This window comes from Gobius niger (genome assembly GCF_951799975.1).
Source record: "Gobius niger genome assembly, chromosome: 6".
NCBI classification, from domain to species: domain Eukaryota; kingdom Metazoa; phylum Chordata; class Actinopteri; order Gobiiformes; family Gobiidae; genus Gobius; species Gobius niger.
In genome coordinates this window covers 7,190,959-7,210,876 of record NC_136857.1, presented here as the reverse complement: position 1 = coordinate 7,210,876, position 19,918 = coordinate 7,190,959, and the positions used below count along the sequence as shown (strand labels likewise).

The window sequence follows — 19,918 nt, the reverse complement described above, 5'->3', positions numbered from 1 at the left end:
TAACAGAAGTGATTACTGTGTCAAACTTTCCTTACAGCTATGCTTTGAAGAAGAAGGAAGAACAAACAAAAGGCTACATTTTATGAGTACACACTTTATTTAACTGAAGAAAATGTTATAATGAATCATTTAAAATTTTAGGTTATGACATCACCACAATTAAAAGCAGATAGACAACTTTGAACTCTACAACATTTTACAGGATTTACAAACTTTTAAAATGTAGGACTTTGAATTCAAAACATTTACTTGCAAGGATCTGCAAGGATCTTTTTGCAGATGTTGCAGATCAGAAACATCACATTAACAGTCATCAAAGACCAGTCGCAGATTTAATGTCTTTTGTTTGAACTGCTTTGAAAACCACAGCACAGTCAATTTTTTTTTTTTTTTCTTTTCAAATCTGTAAAAAGTACTTTTACTTTTTCACTGCGAGCACTTTTGCAAATAGATACTTAAGTGCTTTATATTTGACATTCCAAGTGCAACAATTGTTTCTGTCTCGCTGGGCATTAGGATCATCATTGCTTACATGTTTTATTAACCTGTTGTTTTGTTTGTACTTTATTGTCCCCGTAGGGAAATTTGTCCTCTGCATTTAACCCATCCTTCGATGCCGCTGGGGAAACCCGTAAGGAGCAGTGGTCGATGGCAGTGCCGCGCCCGGGGACCCATCTCCATGATGTGGGGCCAGGCTGATGGTCAGAAACACCTGGCTGGAGGATTCACCTATTGCACATGTTTTTAGTGGTAGGATCAGTGGTTAGAGTTAAAGTGTTATGATTAGGCTTAGGGACGGCAAATGTGATGTAAGTTGTGTTTCACTCACACAAATCTTACAGATATTTTTTAGAAACTAGAAGGTCTCGGCTTTCAAATGAGGAATCACACTGGCATATAGTCTGTAAGCTCTCCTGTCGTACGTTTCGAGTTGATTTCTAAGCCAACTCTAAAACAAAACCTAAACCTAAAGTGGCAGGTAACAGGTTAATGTTTTGTGTTTATACAAGTTTGCACTCGTGAGAAAGAAACGTAAAACTTGGAATATTCCACAATGTGGCTTCAAGTAGTGTCTGATACTTTAAGTAAGTAAGTAAATAAGTAAGTAAGTGAGTAAGTAAGTGCTTTATTTGTCATTGTATGAGCACACAACAAAATATTATTCAGGTGTTAGTCCTGAGCCGCGCCACCACTGTGGGTCAACCTGAGCATGGTTTTGGAGGCAGAGGAAACCGTAGCACCCGGAGGAAACCTGGCTGGCTGAGATCAGTGCTCCTCCGATCCTCTGAAATGGTGCAGCGCCTCCTGGGTTTGTCCCTGTTTTAGAGCGTGGCGTCCTGCACTGGTCAGCTCCGCCACCTCCTCCTTCCTCTTGTTCCTGCGCAGCTCCCTCTGCTCCACAACAGACCTTCATCATCTTCTGGAAAGAGCTTAGCAGTTAATCTGTTTAATTCTACAGTGAACGTCCAGAACAATCAAAGGCATGTGTGGCTTAGCTGTGAGTCTCGCCCGGATGCCTCCTCGTTTGTCCCTTTTTTGTTTCCTGTTTTGTTTAACTTCTATTACAATGATTTGCTCTTGTTATGTGTACTTTTACTGAAGCAAAACAAATGTAGTACTTCTTCCACCACACTGGCAGAAAACTAGAATTGCCTTCAAGTATAAAGATGCGAAAAAAAATACTCCAGTCTAAGATAATGAACAAATGTGGATTTCCAAGTGGACTGTCGGCTAATGTGCAGACCTGTTTTGCCCAGTACACATGCACTAGTATAAAGTTTTGCAAAGTCACTCCAAATCCGTTATAAAACTGTTAATTCCCAGTAAAGTGGACACATCTCTCCTGACAGGCTTCATGTCAGGTGCCATAAAGCCCATTTATGTGAGTGGTCCGGAATAAGCCGGGAATGACACGACCGCGCCTAATAGACTATATAAATCTTAATAGGTTTTCATGATATACAGCAACACAGAACACAAGCGAGTGTCTGGTCTCCCAACCATAAAATTAAATGTCACTGTTACTCCAAGCGGCCTCATTATCATACAAGGGGCTCAACATTGACGTCAGATTTCTAATAAATATACAAATAGCATTCTGAGCCGGTGCTACTTGTGCCGGGGCCTGACCTAATAAAGTGCCATTTATTTGGACATGAGGGCATTGTAACCCCACCTCTAAACGATGTGCATAAATCAGCGCGTACTTCTCCAGTGAGCTAAATGAACTACAGAGGCAAAAGTGATGCTTTGACCTCCTAAAGGCGAAACACTGCAGGTGAATAGAAAAGGTCAATTTGAAACTTTTGCTGTAGATCATATATTTTCTTATTCGGATGTGTATTAAAAGTGGAGGTTTTCTGACAGTTAACGCCTATGTGGAATAAGGCACTTAACTGATTTATAAAAATGACGACAATTGCATTCATTTCAAGGGCCAACATCAAAATTATGAATAGAAAAACATTTAAATATGGGCTTAGTTTGAGGACGTATTAGAAACAAAGTAGTTTTATTTTAATTTTTGAGTGGCTTTATAACAAATGGCCTAATAAGTGTGACAAATCTGTGATAAACAATACAAAAACTAATTTGACTAGGAAGTTGTTAACAAATACCAAATCTTTTGAGAATAAAAAAAGATCAAGTTTTATTCCCTTCAGTGTGAAAGGGAAAATAAGTATTTCAAGTTCTGAAATAACTCCATTGAGTAAAGCTAATTCAGTGAATTAAAGAGACAGATAATTACACACATATACATTAATAACAAAACTAATAAAATGCTATTGAGTAAAGGTCATTTAAAATCTTATAGGAATTAGATATCACTTTTAGATACTGTAAGACTTGTGAGAAAAAACAACAACATAATATTGTTATCCCTTGAGTGAGAGGGAAACACATTTTGTATGAAGTTACAAGGCCCCATAACAATCTATGGAGCAAAGATGATTCACTGAACAAATCAAACTAATTATTTCATCCATTTAGAGTCTGTTAAGAGAATAAACTGGCCCATAAATCTAAATAATAAAAAAAAATACTGATACTTTTGCCGACAGTTTCTTCCCTTAACATTTTTCCCAAACAAGCAATAATGTAGGTTTAAAAGCACTGACCAGAGTCTGATTTCCATGGGATGAACTGCTTATAAAAGCACATAATTTCACTGACCAGCACCTGCTTCCTTTATATGAATAATGTCAGAGACACTTGCTGCAATTCAATTTACTAACTCAGTGAAAACAGTCAATCAGCGCGAAAGCCTGGTAAAACACCAGTGCCCTTGAAGCGTAGGCCGCAACTTGTGTTTTTATGGCTGACTATAATTCACCCGTGACTTCATGTAGATTTATTATGGAACAGAACGAGATGGGACACTGCGGAGAGTGGGTATAGCCGCATGTCGGAGTGGTCAAGTACTGTGTGGGAGGGGTCGAAAGGTTGCCACTGGTAGAAGGATAGACCTATATAAAGCTGTTTGAATGGAGGGAGAATCTGCCAGTCTTAGATTCTCCAGAGGATCAACGCAACGTCTTCAATCCTCAAAGGCATGAACCATCTCCTGTCCTGGGCCTTTCTGCTTGTAGCCAGTGGTTCGCTGCTGGCTCATCCCATCACAGACTCGGCCGAGATGCCTTACCACGGGCCAGGTAAGAGTGCAAGTACTTATTTGTGGGCATGTTTTTTGGATGCCTAGTCGCTGTATTTCTAATATGCAGGTTGTACGGACAAACCTAGAACTAAACAATGGTTAAAAGATGGACTGAACTGAAAGGTTAAATATTATGCCCAAACTAGTGGTAAAAAAGACTAAATAAGGTGACCAGGATTGACCGGGGTTAGAGAAGAAATTCAGTATTAAAGAAGGACTAAACTCAGACTAGCGCCATCGACATGATTGACCTGGATACGAACAATTGAGTGTTGGACCCTGCCTGGATGGACCCTCTGACAGTGGTGTGTGTTCAGTGTCAGTGGAGGAGCACGCCCTGGGACCCCTGGAGGAGCTGTCTCTGTCTGAGCCTCAGGAGGCTGCAGCTGCATTCAGACTGTCCACACTGCTACCTGTGGACATCAGCAGAGACGGTAAGAACAGTCGCTTCACTTTCGATGGAAAAACATAAGTTTACGCTTATGATGGTCCATCAAAACAAACATTTTTCTTCATTTTTAAACACTGAGATACAGCGCCTTGGCAGCTGGATGTTGCTGTTTTAGAGTTTATGGTCACACTTTATTTTACACTACACTTAAAATTTAGTAAACTGTAACGTGCTTGGTAAAAATAATCTGTAATAACTTGTACCTATGTAGTACATACACAATGGTATAATATGTATTAGTAGTTTGGAGGCTCAAAATCAAATAGACATAAGAACCTTAGGGCCGTCCAAACGTTTTTATATTGAAGTGTACATATTGTGGGGGCCAAAGATCGGTGGTCAATGCAGTCAAATAATCAACTAGGTGCTTTTGTAAGAGAGGTTTAAACCATGCCCCACACCTTTATTTAGTTGGTTAGTTTTTGAGGTTATAATCGTATAAACTTGCTGTGAAAAGCACCATCTTTGATGATACGTGGCAATTCAACAAGAAGCCAGAAAGGCACCAAAATTGGTCTGAGAGCTGCATTTGGGCAGTTTCGTATTTTATAACATTATGTTCCTCCACACCACTAACACACATTATTTGATTGTGTATGTAACCCATAGGTAAAACTTATCACAGATACTTCTATAGCACATTACATACCAAATGTGGCAGCTACAATGTATCAAGAGAACATTTGACCCACTCTTCAACCTGCAATCCCATCTAGATCTTGGTCAGAAGCACCTAGCTCTGTATTTTAGTATACTACACATATTTGGGTTGATGGGGAAACTGGAGTACCCTGAGGAAACCCATGCAGACATGGGGAGAACAGCCCCACTTGGCCCTGGAATCACACCTGGAGCCTTGTTGCTGTGAGGCGGGAGCAGCAGCGCCAAATATAGTTTGACTCTGGACTGAAAATGGGAAATTAGAATCAGGAAATGAGTTCAATAATCATCTCGTCTGTTTTGTGTGTCAGATCTGAGAACAGCAGGACTGCTCTCAAGACCATTGATACGAGAGGTGAGTTCTTTTCTTATTTGATGTCCATTGTACATGTCACTCAGTCACTCTCCGCTGTGCCCACAGGCCGCAGTGTTCAGCCCCCTCAGCCACGTGCTGGGCATTCGGAAGCACTTTAGGAAGAGAGCGGGGACGGCCGACTGTTTCTGGAAATACTGTGTGTGACATTACCCACCCTGCACCCTTTACTGCACCGACACGGGACTCAATACTCTGTTCAAATGTATGATTTTTCTGGCACGTATGAACAACCCATGAGTCAAGCGGGGTGATCGTGAACATGAGTCAAATAAAACTCACTAAAACATGAAAAGGTCTCACTGTTTTCATTCAAAGTCACCGTGGAACAAAATCACATCCAAAACGGTTTGTCAAGTTTTGTCAATTATTTCATTTTTTTTTTTATTATTTTACAGCAGAAAGAATATAAAGCATTCAGAAAACATCTTCCATATTTTAAGGGCAATTCAAAATGTTTTGCATGGCTTCAGCAGCTGAAATCTCTTTTTTTATTTTAAACATTTCCATCGAGTCAGTGACGCTTGTACATGCACAATTACAAAAAATAAAACTTACAGAAGAAGAGAACGGGGAGAAAAAAAAAGGCGGAGGGGTGGTTGGGGTGGTGGGGACAAAAGCATAACACGTTAGGAGAAACCCAGAGAAGATGGAGAGTTTTTTAAGGAGGAGGGGAGGGGCGGGGGGTTGGGGGGGGGGCTAGTAAAGTAAATGAGGTCACATAACAGAGAAAGACAGAGATTAGACAACTATAGAGGAGCGGAAGAGAGATCTAACACTAGTTCACATGCAAAGTGTCAAGGTCCCAAGACTTCCTATCAAAGCAGGGCCTAGTTTTCTTTTTCGGTTTTTGGAATCGATGAAAACGTGCAGTTTCGGTAAAGGGTGCCATAAAATTGCTGTCCATAAATCTACTTGAATGCTCGTCTTGCAATACTGGCATTTGCATAAGAGTTAAGTCGACTACATGTATCCAATCATTTGTCACTAGGTCTATATAGGTCTCCACGAAGTAGTTTTCTTTTTATTGCTTGGTGTGCGAGTGGAATATGTTGTACGACTGTTTTTTTTCCTGCTGTGCCTATACCTTTGGGGGAGCCTTGAGAGGGTAAAAGGAAGAGGAGGAAAGGCCAATTTTCACAAGATAATGGGACATGCCCCAAAGCTAACCTGTCATCTCACTCATAAATGGCAGTAAAAATTAAGATTTGCAGGCGAACCTTTCAGGTAACGGCGCTCTCGATCTGGGCTCCCACTGTACTTTGTCGCAGATAAATTAAAGGCCCAAATAACCGGCAGAGACTTGCACCGTGATTGAACAGGCAAGAATGTCAAATCATTTATATTAATGAGCTATATATAATCGCGCGTTCGGCTCCACTGGTGTGTGTAATGCTCACCGTCGCTGAGGGGAAATCAGATTACGCAGTGCTCCTTTCATTTTGCTGTAAAGTGGTAGAATCGAGCCCAGATATTTGAGCGGGACTGATGCTTGATCGGGAGCTTGTTCTTCAGCTGTGAATCATGTCCGGCTCTTGTTCCTCCTCCCCGTTTTGGCCCTGAGTAAAGTACAGAGAGAGAACGCGTCCTGTTTGCCTGGCCTGTGCATTGTGTGCGTACCTGTCCGTGCATGTGTTCCTGTGTATAGTGTGTCATAACTGCACCTCTCTCACTGGCCTCTCCAACCCTGTCTGGAGTAGTCTACATCTAAATGATAAAGAAAAACAGAAAAGGAGGAATTAAAAGTTAGAGCTTGTTTGAACAGAGTCCTGTCTATGTTTCTCCATCAGCAGCAACTGAACGGTGCTCACTGGCTGTATTCTTCAGTCACACGCTCTGTCTTTCAGAGTCCTGTGACACGCATCAAAGCAGCGTCTTTTAACAAGTCTATCTGACTACCGATTCTAGGAAAATAAGCATGCTTTAGGTGCACCGAGGTCACCAAGTTTACTATTTTACCCATGCAAGCATAATAGATCCTTCTCCTCTGCCACGACATTGCATTGGCTCTGCATTCTGACCACTATTGAGGAAGAATGCACCAACAAACCCCAGTAGTGGCATTTGAAATGTGACTTTAACATGGTGGTTTAGAAACCGCACAACAGACACAAGGCAAACAAAGATAAGCATGTGGACAAGCTGCAGTGTTGTCTCTGTGGAGCTGAGGGGATGAGCCTTAGTCACAAACTCATGTGATGCAGATATGAATAGGCACTTTCAACATAACACTCAGGGAGAACCTTTGTGGGACAAATAACAACAATGAACAAACGCAGGTTTTCAGTGGCACTTGTCTGAATAATCCAATGTCGTCAGTTGGATACAGAAACACTTCCTGGTAGCTCTGCTACGGATATTACATGAATAATGCAGCAGCACAGGCACCAGATCAGCAGCGCATGTGTACAGTGTTTACAGTTCAAAATGACACAGCCTTTCACATTTACATGGCACCTGTGCATTCACCAACAGGAGATTTAGCTGCTCTGTGATCAACCCCACAGTATGCTACACATGTTCTTAATGTAGGTTCTTTACATTGATACATAGCATGTTCAGTTTGGCAGCCTTGAACAGGGATATCTTTATAACACACACTTCAATACTAGAACTACAGTAAAATAACGGTGATAATGGACACAAAGTGTCACTCATGAAACTGATGGCTGGTTGTGGCGTCACCGTGGGCAAGGCTGCCTTTACAATCTTTAAGATCATACCACAGTAACAAATGACATTCCACTGTAATGTCAGCAACATTAAAAGCTCAGTGATTTTCAAAGTAAATGCTTACGTATTAATGGTGATGTGATGACACTGATGGGGAAATGGATTTCTACCGGTTGTTCCTGTTGTTCTTGTAATCCTACGCCTGTCTGTGTGGACTTCACTGATGATCATCTGTTCTGCAAAAATAACTGAATTCTTAAGCTAGTTAGCATTCACTTGGCACCATTGGCAAAAGATTCTTGGTAGCCCAAAATTAAATAAATACAAATAAAAAATGTAAACAAAAGTTGTTTTAAGATAATCTGCAGACTTTTCCTAACTCTAAATACTGTATTTTTATTTTTTCCATATCGCAATAATATCATGCGTTAGCAAAATGTTCTCCTCCACAACACTCCAAATAAAATAAAATTCTCTAATAGTGAAATAGTTTTCATTTTACAGAGCATAGCCACTACTGCTTTTGTTGTTTTTTCCCTTTAACTCTGTTTTGTACTTCTCATGCACATAGCTCATTTAGATCCCAGATATTTACACTATATACAAACAATACAACCATACTTCTGAGGCATTCAAACAAAACTATACAAATATTCTGTTTTTGTCACGTACCAGTTTTTGACCCCTTTTTTAATGAATAAAATAATATATTTCTAAAATACAATCCCCTTTGGGTAAATGTTTTTTCTTCATACTTTCAGCCTTCTTTATATACACAAATCGCTCAATTGTCAAAAATATGGATTTGTCAAACCCCTAGTTTGGGACAAGCTTAGGGACCCCTCAAAGAATCTCTAAGACGTCAAGGCAATGTATGTGATCTTCCCCTCGAGAGCCTCGGCGAGCTCTCAAGTTCATGTAAAAACGACACTTAAAATCCGCATGACTTTTACAACACAAAAAATAGGCAAGTTTTTGTCTGAGTTTTTTTGAAGAGCATTATCCAATGGGTGACCACTAAACCGAAATCAGAGGATAGGCTGAAAGACTTAGACCAAAAGCACACAAGCAGACACTTTTCTCCCCAAGAACGTCATGCATTTTTCTTGGAAGTATTTAACAACACTGAACCTGGAGATACAGCAGACTAATACATCGATGAAACAGATACATCGGGCGGCGTGGAACTAATTCAAGTAAACAAGGGACGCTGATATTTCATGTAAAGCATTTCAAGACAAAAACAAAAACAAATAAAAAAAATCTTCTCTTCTTTTGTGTGGTGAAACCTCGACTACATTCATCCGTAGCTCTGCTCGGGAGGGAGCAGACGGCTGGGGACGCGAGCAAATGTGGAGCTTGAGCCCAGATCATCTACAGCGGTGGATTAGAAGATGCAGTTGATCAATACATTTTGGCTTGTTTTTTTTGTTTAAAAAGAATCCTTAAAAAATGATGACAATTGAAGCCCGGAGAGTCTTTGTCCCTATCCTCTGAGATCCTCTCCTCGCCGCCTCCTCTTCAAAAGTCACACGATGTTAGCCTCCAATTTATTCTCCCCCCCAAAAGAAGAAAGGAATCCATGACAAAAAAGTGCAAAAAATGCATCAAAGCAAATGTCCAGCACCCCACACATTAACCCTTGGAGTTTAGAGTCCCGTGGAGTCGCTGCTCTCTGTCCGAATGTGAAAAAATGCTGTTGTACACGTGATTTTAGTTGAAACCCTTAATAAGTTTATGAATCGCTGTCCCAACACCCAATTTTCCCCTTTTGTAAAATGTCCTGGGTACGAGCAAAAATAAAGTCAGGAGAGGGATGTCACATCGCAAGGGAGCTCTTCTGAGGTGTCTCATGTTCCCTGGCCCTTTTCAATTCTTTCACCCTGCAACACAGAAAGAAACTCGTGAACACAACACTGTCGACTTTTAGTCACTGGACAAAATACACGGAGGATAAAGTGGTCGCAGCTCATCGGGAAGCACTGGGCTGTGGAGAGACATGTACAATCTACCATTCATTATGAGACAAACACAAGTGTCAATATTCTCCATGTTCAATGTCAAAATGCTACTAAAACCATAGAGATCACTTGTGTTCATAAAGGATTAAGAATGGCCAAGGTAGTCCGTGGTAGTAGTAAAGGTGTGTGTAGGTATGGCTGCTCCCTAGTGAGCAGGCAACATGCGCTCAGACAAGTGCGCACTACGGTTTGCCCCTGTAATCGATTTGAGCACATCAGGCGCACCTTGGAATGGATTTGGCTCTGTGCTTGTGAATGCTTAGCGGGTTAGACACAATGAGGAGAGGCAGGTGTGTGTGTATGTGCTTCTTCCTGACACGCTGCAGCTGATGCCCCTAGAGAAATGAATCCATTACAGAGCTGAGCCACACAAGTCCCACTGGGCGGAGGGTCCTATTGTTTGTGTTTCCACTGTGACCTATATGCCGTCACAGCGCTCTAACCTACATCTCAGCACCAGAGACTAGCCTGTCATACTGTTTACATTAGGAGCCTGTCTTCTCTAAATGCACTGTTCGCTGCTATAAAGCAGACAGTAATGTAAACACATCATGTGAATTTACATTTAAATGACACTGAAATGTTTATATGAATAAACTACATTAGTTAAGTTGACACCAAGTAAATCTTGCAGTCCGAGGCGAGGCTGAACCAGAACAAACTCAGTCAGATAGACGGATAAACAGCAGGCCCCTCGCATGCCTAAAGGTAGAGCAAGGCCCAGATGTCACCACTCCACATGCAGCAGAATGAAACAAGATCAAGAGAAAGCTGTCCGTCCTCCGACACTGGCGATTCACAATCACACAACAAAGAAACATATTCTCAAAGAGAGACAGAGAGAACAGAGGTGCTGTTAAGTGTATAGTGACATTGTCATTCAGAAGCATTTGGTTAGTTCAACAGTTCTGATCTAAATCTGAGCTTTTCAGTCCACCTGTGGCTCCAGTTTGCAGCCTTCATGCAAGCAGGCATCAAGCAACAGTAATGGAGGGGCAGGGAGGGATAGATAGAGCAGGGAGGAAATGAGTGAGGTAAGGAGAGACCTCAGGAGAAGATAATAGTATTATTAAAGAGTGAGAGAAGAGAGGCATACAGATTCAATAGGGAGGAGGGAGCACGAGGTGCTGAGACTGCACTCACCCGCTTGAACAGTCTATGGTCCATCAAGGGGCTTGGCATAAACAGCAAAACAATACCAGACAGCTATTAGCACACAGTAGCCACTGTGGGGGAGGGGCGAGGTGCAGGTGGCCAGTACAGAAGGAGAGGATGCAGGAACATGTCTTACCTAAAGTAATGACTGAGGTGATTTAGATACATTTAAATTAGCTATTAGCTGGTATGATGCTTTCCACGTGGTGACTGTCTTTTTTCATATACACTAAATGTTCTTTCTGTGCAGGGCTCTACCTGTGGCGGCAGCGACGCAGAAACCTCATGATCTTCCTGGCAGCTTGATCCTGTCTTTTAGTGAGCAGACTACCTCTACAATCAAACACAAAGACAATGTTGTAACTTTGAAAAGGTAAAGGAAAAACATTTGTGACATAATGTGCCGTGGACAGCAGCAGCAGGCTGTACCTGAGCTTGTGCTGCACCAGGGCAGCTGCTCCGCGGTGGTGGGGCTTGAGCCTGCCACACTCCTTGTGTCTGCGGTAGTATTGCTGAATGAGCACAGCAGCCCTCCTGCTCTGCTGGAACTTCTTTTGTTCGTTGTAGCTGCGGAATTTACTCTGGATAAGGATGGCGGCCTGCGTCATCTTCTTATAAAGTGCATACTGTTGCAGAAAGAGAAGTACTGTTATTCTCTGCTTTGTGCATCTACCGAGAGATAAAGCCACAATAATGACACCTCTCCTAAATCTGGCAATAATTATAGATGAGTCTTGGGTTTACCTTCAAGGCTATCCATGTTAGCTTGCAAAAAAAATGGACAAACTGTAAACTGAAGTGTCTGAATTTGTATAGCACATCATTCATTGTATTTGACATCCCATGGTTTAATTTTAAAGCTTGAGTTAAATAAAGTTTCCAAATTTTAGATAACAGTACAGCCGTTACAGTTAAACCAGATGTATTGGGTCAACTACCTGTTTGTACTTCTTGTAACAACGCTGAATTACGGCAGCAGCTACTTCCTGTTGCTCTCGGAGGGGCCGCCCCTGTGGGCAGAGTAAGTCAAGAGGTCAGATAGACTGACTAGAGCCACGATGGAGGCAGCGCCACAGGAACCTCTCAGTATTAGACAAACCAGAGGACTGTAAACAACAGGGAACAGCTGGTCACACCTACATGTTCAATGTAACCCAAAAGGGTGCGGGTGTCGAGAACAAGCAGTAAGTGGCTGAATACATCTGAGAGAGAGACAGTGAACAGAAGCTTAACAGTGTCTACAGGAGCACGGGACAGGGGACAATGCAGTCGTTAATCTAAGCCAGGCCATGCTCTGCTCAAGCCATCTTTCCCATGCTGAAACCACAGGGACACTTTACACTGGAGGACGTACTGTCAACACCACTAGAGGCCAAAGGAGCAAAAGACACAGACAAAGTCTAAAAACAGCACACATGAAGAATAAATCCACAGAAGGAGAACAGATCCCAGTGAAAGGCACAGCCCTGTGCGGCTGCCCCACACGGTGCAGGCCTGTACCTTGTACTTGCGGAAGGCAGTTTGGACGAGACGCGCAGCCTCGTACAGCTCTCTCTGCTCGGGGTCGGACAGAGTCAGCTGGGCCAGCTCGCGCTCCACTTTGCTGTTGGAGGCACTGATGAAGTCGCTCCAGTCAGCAGGCGATGGCAGTGTGGGCTTCTCCAGGGGACCCTCCCGTGCAGGAGAGCCCCCAGGACTGTGGCTGGGGTTAGACGATGGGGTCAGGGGCTCATTGTACAGATTTCTATAGAGGGCAGTGATCAATAATATTAATAAATTAAACCTTACATTTGAATTCATGTTAGAGTAACAGGATATTCTTATATTAACGATAAGTTACCTTAAGTGTATGATGCTCGGGAGCTGTTCCACATCCCCTAAATAGTTGGCGAGCCAGTTCATGGTGTTGCTGACCCCTGATGAGTCCAAGGGTGCAGCATCTGAGCTGAAGTTCTCCCTCTTTATTCTCTCTGGAGTTGCTTCAATTATCTGTTCTGCCAGAGTCATCATGTTCACCTGATGAAAAACAAACCGTGAGGACTGGGTACCTACTCAGCCCAACCATTAAACACTATTATAGTAACTTAGAGCCTCAAGATTTGCTCTTGCAATGTTTGCCAATTGGGAGGGCAATAATATTGACAATGGCGTTGTATGCTTCCAGCAGGACTTCATCTCTTGGAAAAGTAGATAGATAAATCCCCCGGACTTTGAAGTGGATCAATAAAGAGTTTATTATGCAGTGATGGTCATTGACAGTGCCAGGAGCACACAAGGTATAAGGGACAAATAGTTAAGGCCTAGGCATTGCCTTACATAACGTATGTATTATGTAATATGGTACTTTTCATTTAGAATTCATTGCGACAATACACAGCAACAAAGAATAGACATATTTTTGACTGTTTATTCCAAATTTATTTCTTGTTTAACGGAAAAAAGATAACAAGTCAGTGTGTACCTGAAGGTCATCCATCTGTGTGAGACAGTCCTGGTTTTCCAAATCCTCCCGATAAGAGAGCAGTTCTGCATCAGCCATTTCTTTGTCAGCCATGACCAACATGCCAAGCTGCTCGCGCTGACGCAGGCGGCTCACAAGCTTCTCTTTGCCCATGCTGCCGCCCGCACTGACCCCCAGCCCCTTTCTGCCCGCTCCAGAGCTGGAGAAGGCCTCTCGGGAGCTCCATCTGGCTGAGCCTGTGCTACCTGCTGACAGCCCCTTCTCTGAACTCAGGCTGTCTGAGGGGTGGCTCTTGGGGCTGGAGGACAGCTTGTGGAGCTGCTGCTGCTCTAGACTCAAAGGAACAGACATTGCCTTGTCCGGTCGGCCTTGAAACAGTTCAGGGTTTGGTTTGTGTTTTTTAGCTTGTGGCAGATCTTTTTGACCCTCACTACTGTAGTAGCTGGACGGCTCAGACCTGGGCCTTCTCAAGTCTACAGGAAAAACATCATTAGTTTAGTATAGAAGTGTTTCAGACAATCAATGTATATGATGACAAGATGCATTCTTGCCTGGGTTGAGGCTGGTGTTAGTTGAAGTGGTTGTGGTGGTGGATACACCTCCTTTCTTGCTGGTGTGTGAAGTGACACTGTCGTTGGGCCAGTTGGCCATCCAGCTGCCTGTGGTGGGGGAATCTGAGGCCTGGGAGAAAGACACACGGTTCGGAGGCAGAGGCGCGGCAGGGGTCTGCTCCTCTCGCTGCAGCTGCTCCAGGCACTCGGCTAATTTAGTGTGGCCCCGAGAGCGGGCGATGGACAGGGGCAGGCGGCCCAGAGAGTCAGGGATCGCCAATGCACGTCTGTCCCATTTATACAACACCACAGCTGCCTCCAGGTGCCCCAGAGCACAGGCCCACATCTACAGGTGGGTGGGGAGGACACGTACTGAGTGAAACAATACTCTCAGCAGAGCAATGTTAGCGTCACATGTTACATTCATAAATCTTACCAGCGGTGTGCAGGAGAAGTGGTCCACATTAAGAGGGTCCACCTCTAATTCTAGATCGATGCTATCTGCATGCTTGGTCCTGGAACATACAGAGCAACAGATCAGATATGAGTCATTATTGTGAGAAAAATGATTGGAGCTCCATCGGTCACAGGTGTGTGTTCTCACCTCCACTTGATCAGGGTTTGAATGAGAGTGGCGTAGCCCTGGCCCGCTGCCAGGTGCAGAAGTGTCATGCCTCGGAACGTCTTGGAGTGAATTAAATGTTTGGACTTGGCCCAACAGGCTCTGCTCATCATCTTCTCACAGACCACCACTACACGGCTCTCGAACGAACTGCTGGGCTGCGCTTGACTCGATATGCACTGAAACAGGGAGTGTGTGTCAAGTGTCTCTTCAAATGTGTGTATTTCAAGCAGAATGCCTAAGCCCTCAATAAGTACAGACAAGTATGAAATCTGTGACTATGTGAATTGTAGTTTTTGACACTTTTCCATAGAAAGACTCAACTTACTTACTCTACCGTTGTCTTACATTGAATCATGAAATATTTGGGGCCAGTGGAACCATCTTTCTGACAGTGTGTTAGGGTAGGATAGATCCAAGCTTTACTAGGTTCATTCATTATCTCATTATTACAGCTCTGGAAAGTTCTTGGTGGGAAAAATGTCACCAACATTTAGTTTAAGTGACTTCTGCATGATGTCATTACCGGCTATCACTCAGTGAATAAACTATAAAGCAGCTTTGCTTATTTAAAAGTCTCTGTATGGTCTAGTGCCTTAATTCATCTCTGACATGTTAGTGCCTTATAAATCATCTTGGGCTCTGAGAACCTCAGGTAATGGTCTCTTGCAGCTGCCCAGAGTCAGGGCTAAGCACGGAGAGGGCGTGTTTTGGTTTAATGTTAAATCTGGAAAGTTCTCAACTCTGAAAATGTTCAAATCCAGGCTGACAACGGTTCTATTAATCTGTGCACATGACAAATAAATGTATTTTATCTGTAGTCATGCGCCACACATAGAGATGATGGAGTAATAGCCATTGTTTATTTTGAACATAACAACAAAAAGCAATGCCTCATATGTGAGTGGGGTTAGCATTTACCTGCGCTTGGCTGCTGTTGCCTCCTCCTGTCCCAGCTCCTCCGCTGGTGCCCCCTGAGCCTCCACCAGCTCCTCCACTCCCCGTCCCGCTCTGCTGCTGGTGGCTGGCCATCTCAGCCATCCTCCTCTCCATCTGCTCCAAGCGCTCCAGGATAGACATTCTGAACTGGTTATCTGGGTGGAAGAAAATAGCATGTCAAAACACAAGCGCACTACATTTTGGCAGTCTCCGCCTTTACCACCAACAACAGCTTGTTGTTGACACGCGCTGTGCATTAAAAGTTTGGAGCATCTTGTGGTTGTGGCTTTTGATTGTTTTCAGCATTGTGAATGATTTCCAACAAGCTGCAAAAACCTCAAAGCGGTGGGCAAGTTCAATACAACCTTTCAACAAACAACCACAATTGTTATTATTTCCACAGCCTGTCAGACTCCAAGCAGCAAAATGCACTGCACTGATCTAAATGTTTTTGAAATTAGCACTAATTATTCATGCCCTCTTCACTAAACTGACTGCCTTTTCCCAATGTATCCCAGAAAAGATTATAGCTTATAAGAGGCCAATGCTTCAGTGGAAAAGTGGCTGATGGCCCTCTCCAGCTGATTAAGTATGTTCCATAATGGCCAAGTCCTAGCACAGCCCTGCTCCATCAGGCTGTATTGTAGTAACGCTACAGATTGGACAGTATAGAATCAATCACAGCTTACACAAGACCTTGAGAGCTACAGTACTTTTTATACAGAACAAGATAAATGGAGTTATAAAGCTATGAGAGGTTTTAACATGCTGTTTAGGAGAACATTGTTCTCTTCCAGTTTTTCATTATGAAAAAAACCTTGCGACAGCAAAAGCAATATTCATACGAGAGATGTGGAACAAGCTGCATGATTTAACAGCTGGGTGACCAGAGTTGTTTTGACATAGCAGGTACTTTAATTAAATAATTAGCAAGCAAATGAATAACAACTCGGCCCAGAGTGTGGTCATTTTACACATGAGCTCCTTATTGATATACTATAACAGAAACAATGCCACAGGTGGATGATAATACCCAAAACACATAAACTGTCCAGCAACGTTTCGTAACAAAGGCATACACACAAACAGGAGGAGAATGGGCACCGAAAACCCACTGCAGCATGGAGTACAGAAGACTGCATTAGCATTCCCCATTTAGCCACTATGAGGCCGTTTCTGTGGCAACCTGCTGCCGAGCGGTAACTAGGCGACAGGAACATGGCTGTGTGTATGGTCTGCCGGCGTGCTATTGGCTTATTGATGAAGGGGAGGGGACGGAGACAGTGCACCAGCAAAAATGGGTAAAGGCAAAAATTGAAAAAAAAAGAAAAGACAGAGAAAATTGTGCCTATAAATCATCCAAAATGTGCCAAATGTGAGTACTTGGACTAGTGCTGCTGGTAGTGTTTTGATAGTAGGTGCCGGTGTACTCAGTGGGGAGCCTGCACAGCATGACCTAATGACATTTACGCTTCAGCGTATCCTAGGAGTCACGGTTCAGGGCGCTGTGCAGCAGATAATGCCATGGACCTCCTATAAGGCAGGTTAAAAGCGGGTCATGAAACTGCTATCATTGGACAGAAGGCATAAAGTCACTGGCTGGTAAATCACTGCTTTCAGAGAGAACGTGCCTGAACGGTGGACATACAACCATAACCACAACCAAACGCTATTGCCAATATTCAAAGTGAGAGTTCGAATAAAGAGAAAAACATGGGCTTATGGTGTGGCCGCTCCACGTGGTGTTAAGAAAATGCCTACTCCAGACAGAGTGTACAGAGTGTCTGCGAGGCAGAGCAGGAGGAGACAGGTCACCTCCTCCTGCCTGGTCTCTACTGTCCAACAGGCTGCGGCACGACAGTCAAGACAGAGACAGACCGAGGCAGAGGAGACACAGGAGACACAGGAGGAGATAGTTAGCAGGAGCCTGACATGTCTTTGTTCAGACCCTATGCTGCAGTGCGCTGCAGTGCAGATGATGTCATCTCCACCTGCTGCCTGCTGCTCCAAATGTAATGCACGTTCACTGCAGAGGGAGGAGAGGGGGAGAGGGGGAGGAGACAGGGGAGGTGAGCAGCCAAACACGACAGCGTCAACAACGTGACGCATGCATGGCCCTCCTACTGCCTGGTTTACTCCCTTGTGACGGCGAGTGGCACAGACATGGACACATACACATGCTTGGGACAAGCTTAATATATCACAAAGACAAACGATAAAAATGTGTATAGATTTTAAATTTGTTTTCTCCAAAAACAAATCTAATACATCTTTATAGATGCATTATAGTATTTTATTAAATTTTATATTATATGAACATAGCAAGATTTGTACAACACACAGGTTTTTGTCCATATGATAAAATACATTGCTAATCATCACAGAGTATGGTTCTGTAACAATAGCTGAACAGTTGTTGGGACACCAATGATGAGCACAACAGGTCTTTATTGCAAAGGCAAGAATGTTCCCCACATTGTTTTCCTCTGTGCTGTGTCTTATCTAATGTAATGCCCTTCAAACAGAACACCTGTAGGCTGTTTACTGCTGTTGTTTTAGGGTTTAATATGTCTAGGCTCATGTGAGCCATCTCATCTGTGGGACAGCTGACAAGTGCCATGACGGGGTGATAAACTGGCCGACTGGCTAAGGAAGGACAAGCTTGTTTATTGACGCGTTGCAGAGCGCAGTGGGAGAGAGAAGAGGCTGTATGAGAGATAATAGTGAGGGTGAAGACTATGGACACGTAGAGGGTAATGGACAATCACACAGGTAAAGTAAAGGAGATGGGGCCTGTTACAAAACAGACTGAGGAACTCAGAGTAAAAGCCAGTTAGTGGGCAGTAAAGGGCAACGCGCCTATCCTCTCTCACAAATGTCAAGGAGGAGGCAAGAGGAGAACTTTTATTGGAGCACACTGTGATAGAAACATGGACCGTTGCCAGAATCCCTTTTCATCTTCATTGGACCAGCAAAGCTGAGTCCAAGACGCTTTTTATGCCTAATAGCTTGGATACTGCCCTCACTATAAAGTCTCGAAGGTGTCCAAATAACTACTGCATTACATTTTAAACATGATTATTCATGTTTAACTGCTGTAAGCTCACACACTGAGGTCACCTCTGCGTACCAGATTTGAACCCATTTATTTAATCAATCAGGCCTGACATCTTTATCTCTCCACCATCAGCAGCCCTCACATGTAGCCGGCAAAGAGGCGTGAGGCCGCCCCCTTTGGCCCGGCTGACTGACAGGAGCTGCTATTACCACTGTGTAAGGCCATCTGCAGCAGCTGGAACCCCGCTATCTGCTCAAGCTACCACCGTCTTTAAACATTGGAGGTTTCACCAGGCTCTGACGACTAAAGCCTTTTTTCTATAACATCATAAAGAAGGTTGACAACATGAACAAAAATCTTATCCATCCAAAAAACTTTGCTTTAACTTTTTCAACTAACTAAGCAGCACTACAGGGCAGAAGAGGAAAGCAAGAATGCTCCACAGAGGTGTTCAGCAACAGCATATATCTAATTACTTCCGATAAACAAATCCAATGCATTCGCCAAAACTGACACACTTGTTCACATAGTCAGTGTTTCACAATTTTACACAAGACCATATTATGTAGCCACAACAACAATACGCTTCTTTCTTCCTATACAAAATCTTGCATTGTAAACATCATCATAGATTATTGTAAGAGTCTCCAACCTGTTACTGGGGCGCAACAAGTATCTATCCAACCCTTTCTAAGAAGCTCTCCAAAGCCTTTCTACATTTCTGCATAAGCAAGATGAGTCCAAAATGATTGCTGTCTTGGCAAGTCACATTTGAGTTAAATAACACAAAAAAAGTGTTTATAATATCATATTGGGCACTAACTGTCCAGGGTGTACTGTGCCTGTGTCCTACAGTTACTCAAAGCACAGGTAGCTCTTTGCCGTTCTTATTTCATGTACAAAAAAAATAAAAAACTAACTTGGATTTAACTCACTGATATGACCAGGTTGTTCCATCAATGGATTTCTTCTTCACTGATGGCACGGACGTATTCCAATGTGACCATGCCAGGATTCATTGGGCTCACGTTGTGAAAGAGTAGCTCAGGGAGCATGAGACATCATTTTCATTCATGGATCAGCCACCACAGAGTCCAGAACTTAACCCCATTGAGGATCTTTGGCATGAGCTGGAGAAGGCTTTGCGCAGTCATCTGTACAAGACTTGGTGAAAAATTAACGCAACACTGGATCTTTTGACACTGCAGAAGCTTATTAAATCAATGCCACAGTGAATGTGTGCTGTAATCAAAGCTAAAGGGGTCCAATGAAATATTAGAGCATGTGACCTCTTTTATG

The 19,918-nt window shown here is 43.2% G+C and overlaps 3 protein-coding genes across 7 annotated transcripts in view; 2 read left to right on the top strand and 1 right to left on the bottom strand.

Moving 5' to 3' along the window:
* Positions 1 to 19,918, top strand: part of tnfrsf9a (tumor necrosis factor receptor superfamily, member 9a) — a 133,884-nt gene that overhangs the window by 28,449 nt on the left and 85,517 nt on the right. The gene's annotated exons all lie outside the window — the stretch shown is intronic.
* Positions 3,170 to 5,288, top strand: LOC306964208 (prepro-urotensin II-beta-like). Its single transcript, XM_079558168.1, has 3 exons — positions 3,170 to 3,653; positions 3,973 to 4,089; positions 5,078 to 5,288. Exons 1-3 carry the CDS (start codon positions 3,554 to 3,556, stop codon positions 5,140 to 5,142), a joined length of 282 nt encoding a protein of 93 aa, XP_079414294.1. The 5' UTR covers positions 3,170 to 3,553; the 3' UTR covers positions 5,143 to 5,288.
* camta1a (calmodulin binding transcription activator 1a) overlaps positions 6,156 to 19,918 on the bottom strand; it is a 305,880-nt gene continuing 292,117 nt past the window's right edge. For 3 of the 5 annotated variants that reach the window (XM_079558153.1, XM_079558156.1, XM_079558155.1), the window contains 13 exons: positions 15,544 to 15,716; positions 14,605 to 14,801; positions 14,437 to 14,515; positions 14,001 to 14,346; positions 13,450 to 13,922; positions 12,829 to 13,004; positions 12,489 to 12,732; positions 11,927 to 11,998; positions 11,733 to 11,753; positions 11,418 to 11,614; positions 11,247 to 11,321; positions 10,977 to 11,007; positions 6,156 to 9,695 (listed from right to left, as the gene is read on the bottom strand). In XM_079558153.1, the coding sequence (XP_079414279.1) occupies positions 9,663 to 9,695; positions 10,977 to 11,007; positions 11,247 to 11,321; positions 11,418 to 11,614; positions 11,733 to 11,753; positions 11,927 to 11,998; positions 12,489 to 12,732; positions 12,829 to 13,004; positions 13,450 to 13,922; positions 14,001 to 14,346; positions 14,437 to 14,515; positions 14,605 to 14,801; positions 15,544 to 15,716 (2,117 nt within the window). In that variant the 3' untranslated portion in view covers positions 6,156 to 9,662. The remainder of the gene's footprint in view (positions 9,696 to 10,976; positions 11,008 to 11,246; positions 11,322 to 11,417; positions 11,615 to 11,732; positions 11,754 to 11,926; positions 11,999 to 12,488; positions 12,733 to 12,828; positions 13,005 to 13,449; positions 13,923 to 14,000; positions 14,347 to 14,436; positions 14,516 to 14,604; positions 14,802 to 15,543; positions 15,717 to 19,918) is intronic. The other 2 variants (XM_079558154.1, XM_079558157.1) reach the window with 2 other exon arrangements.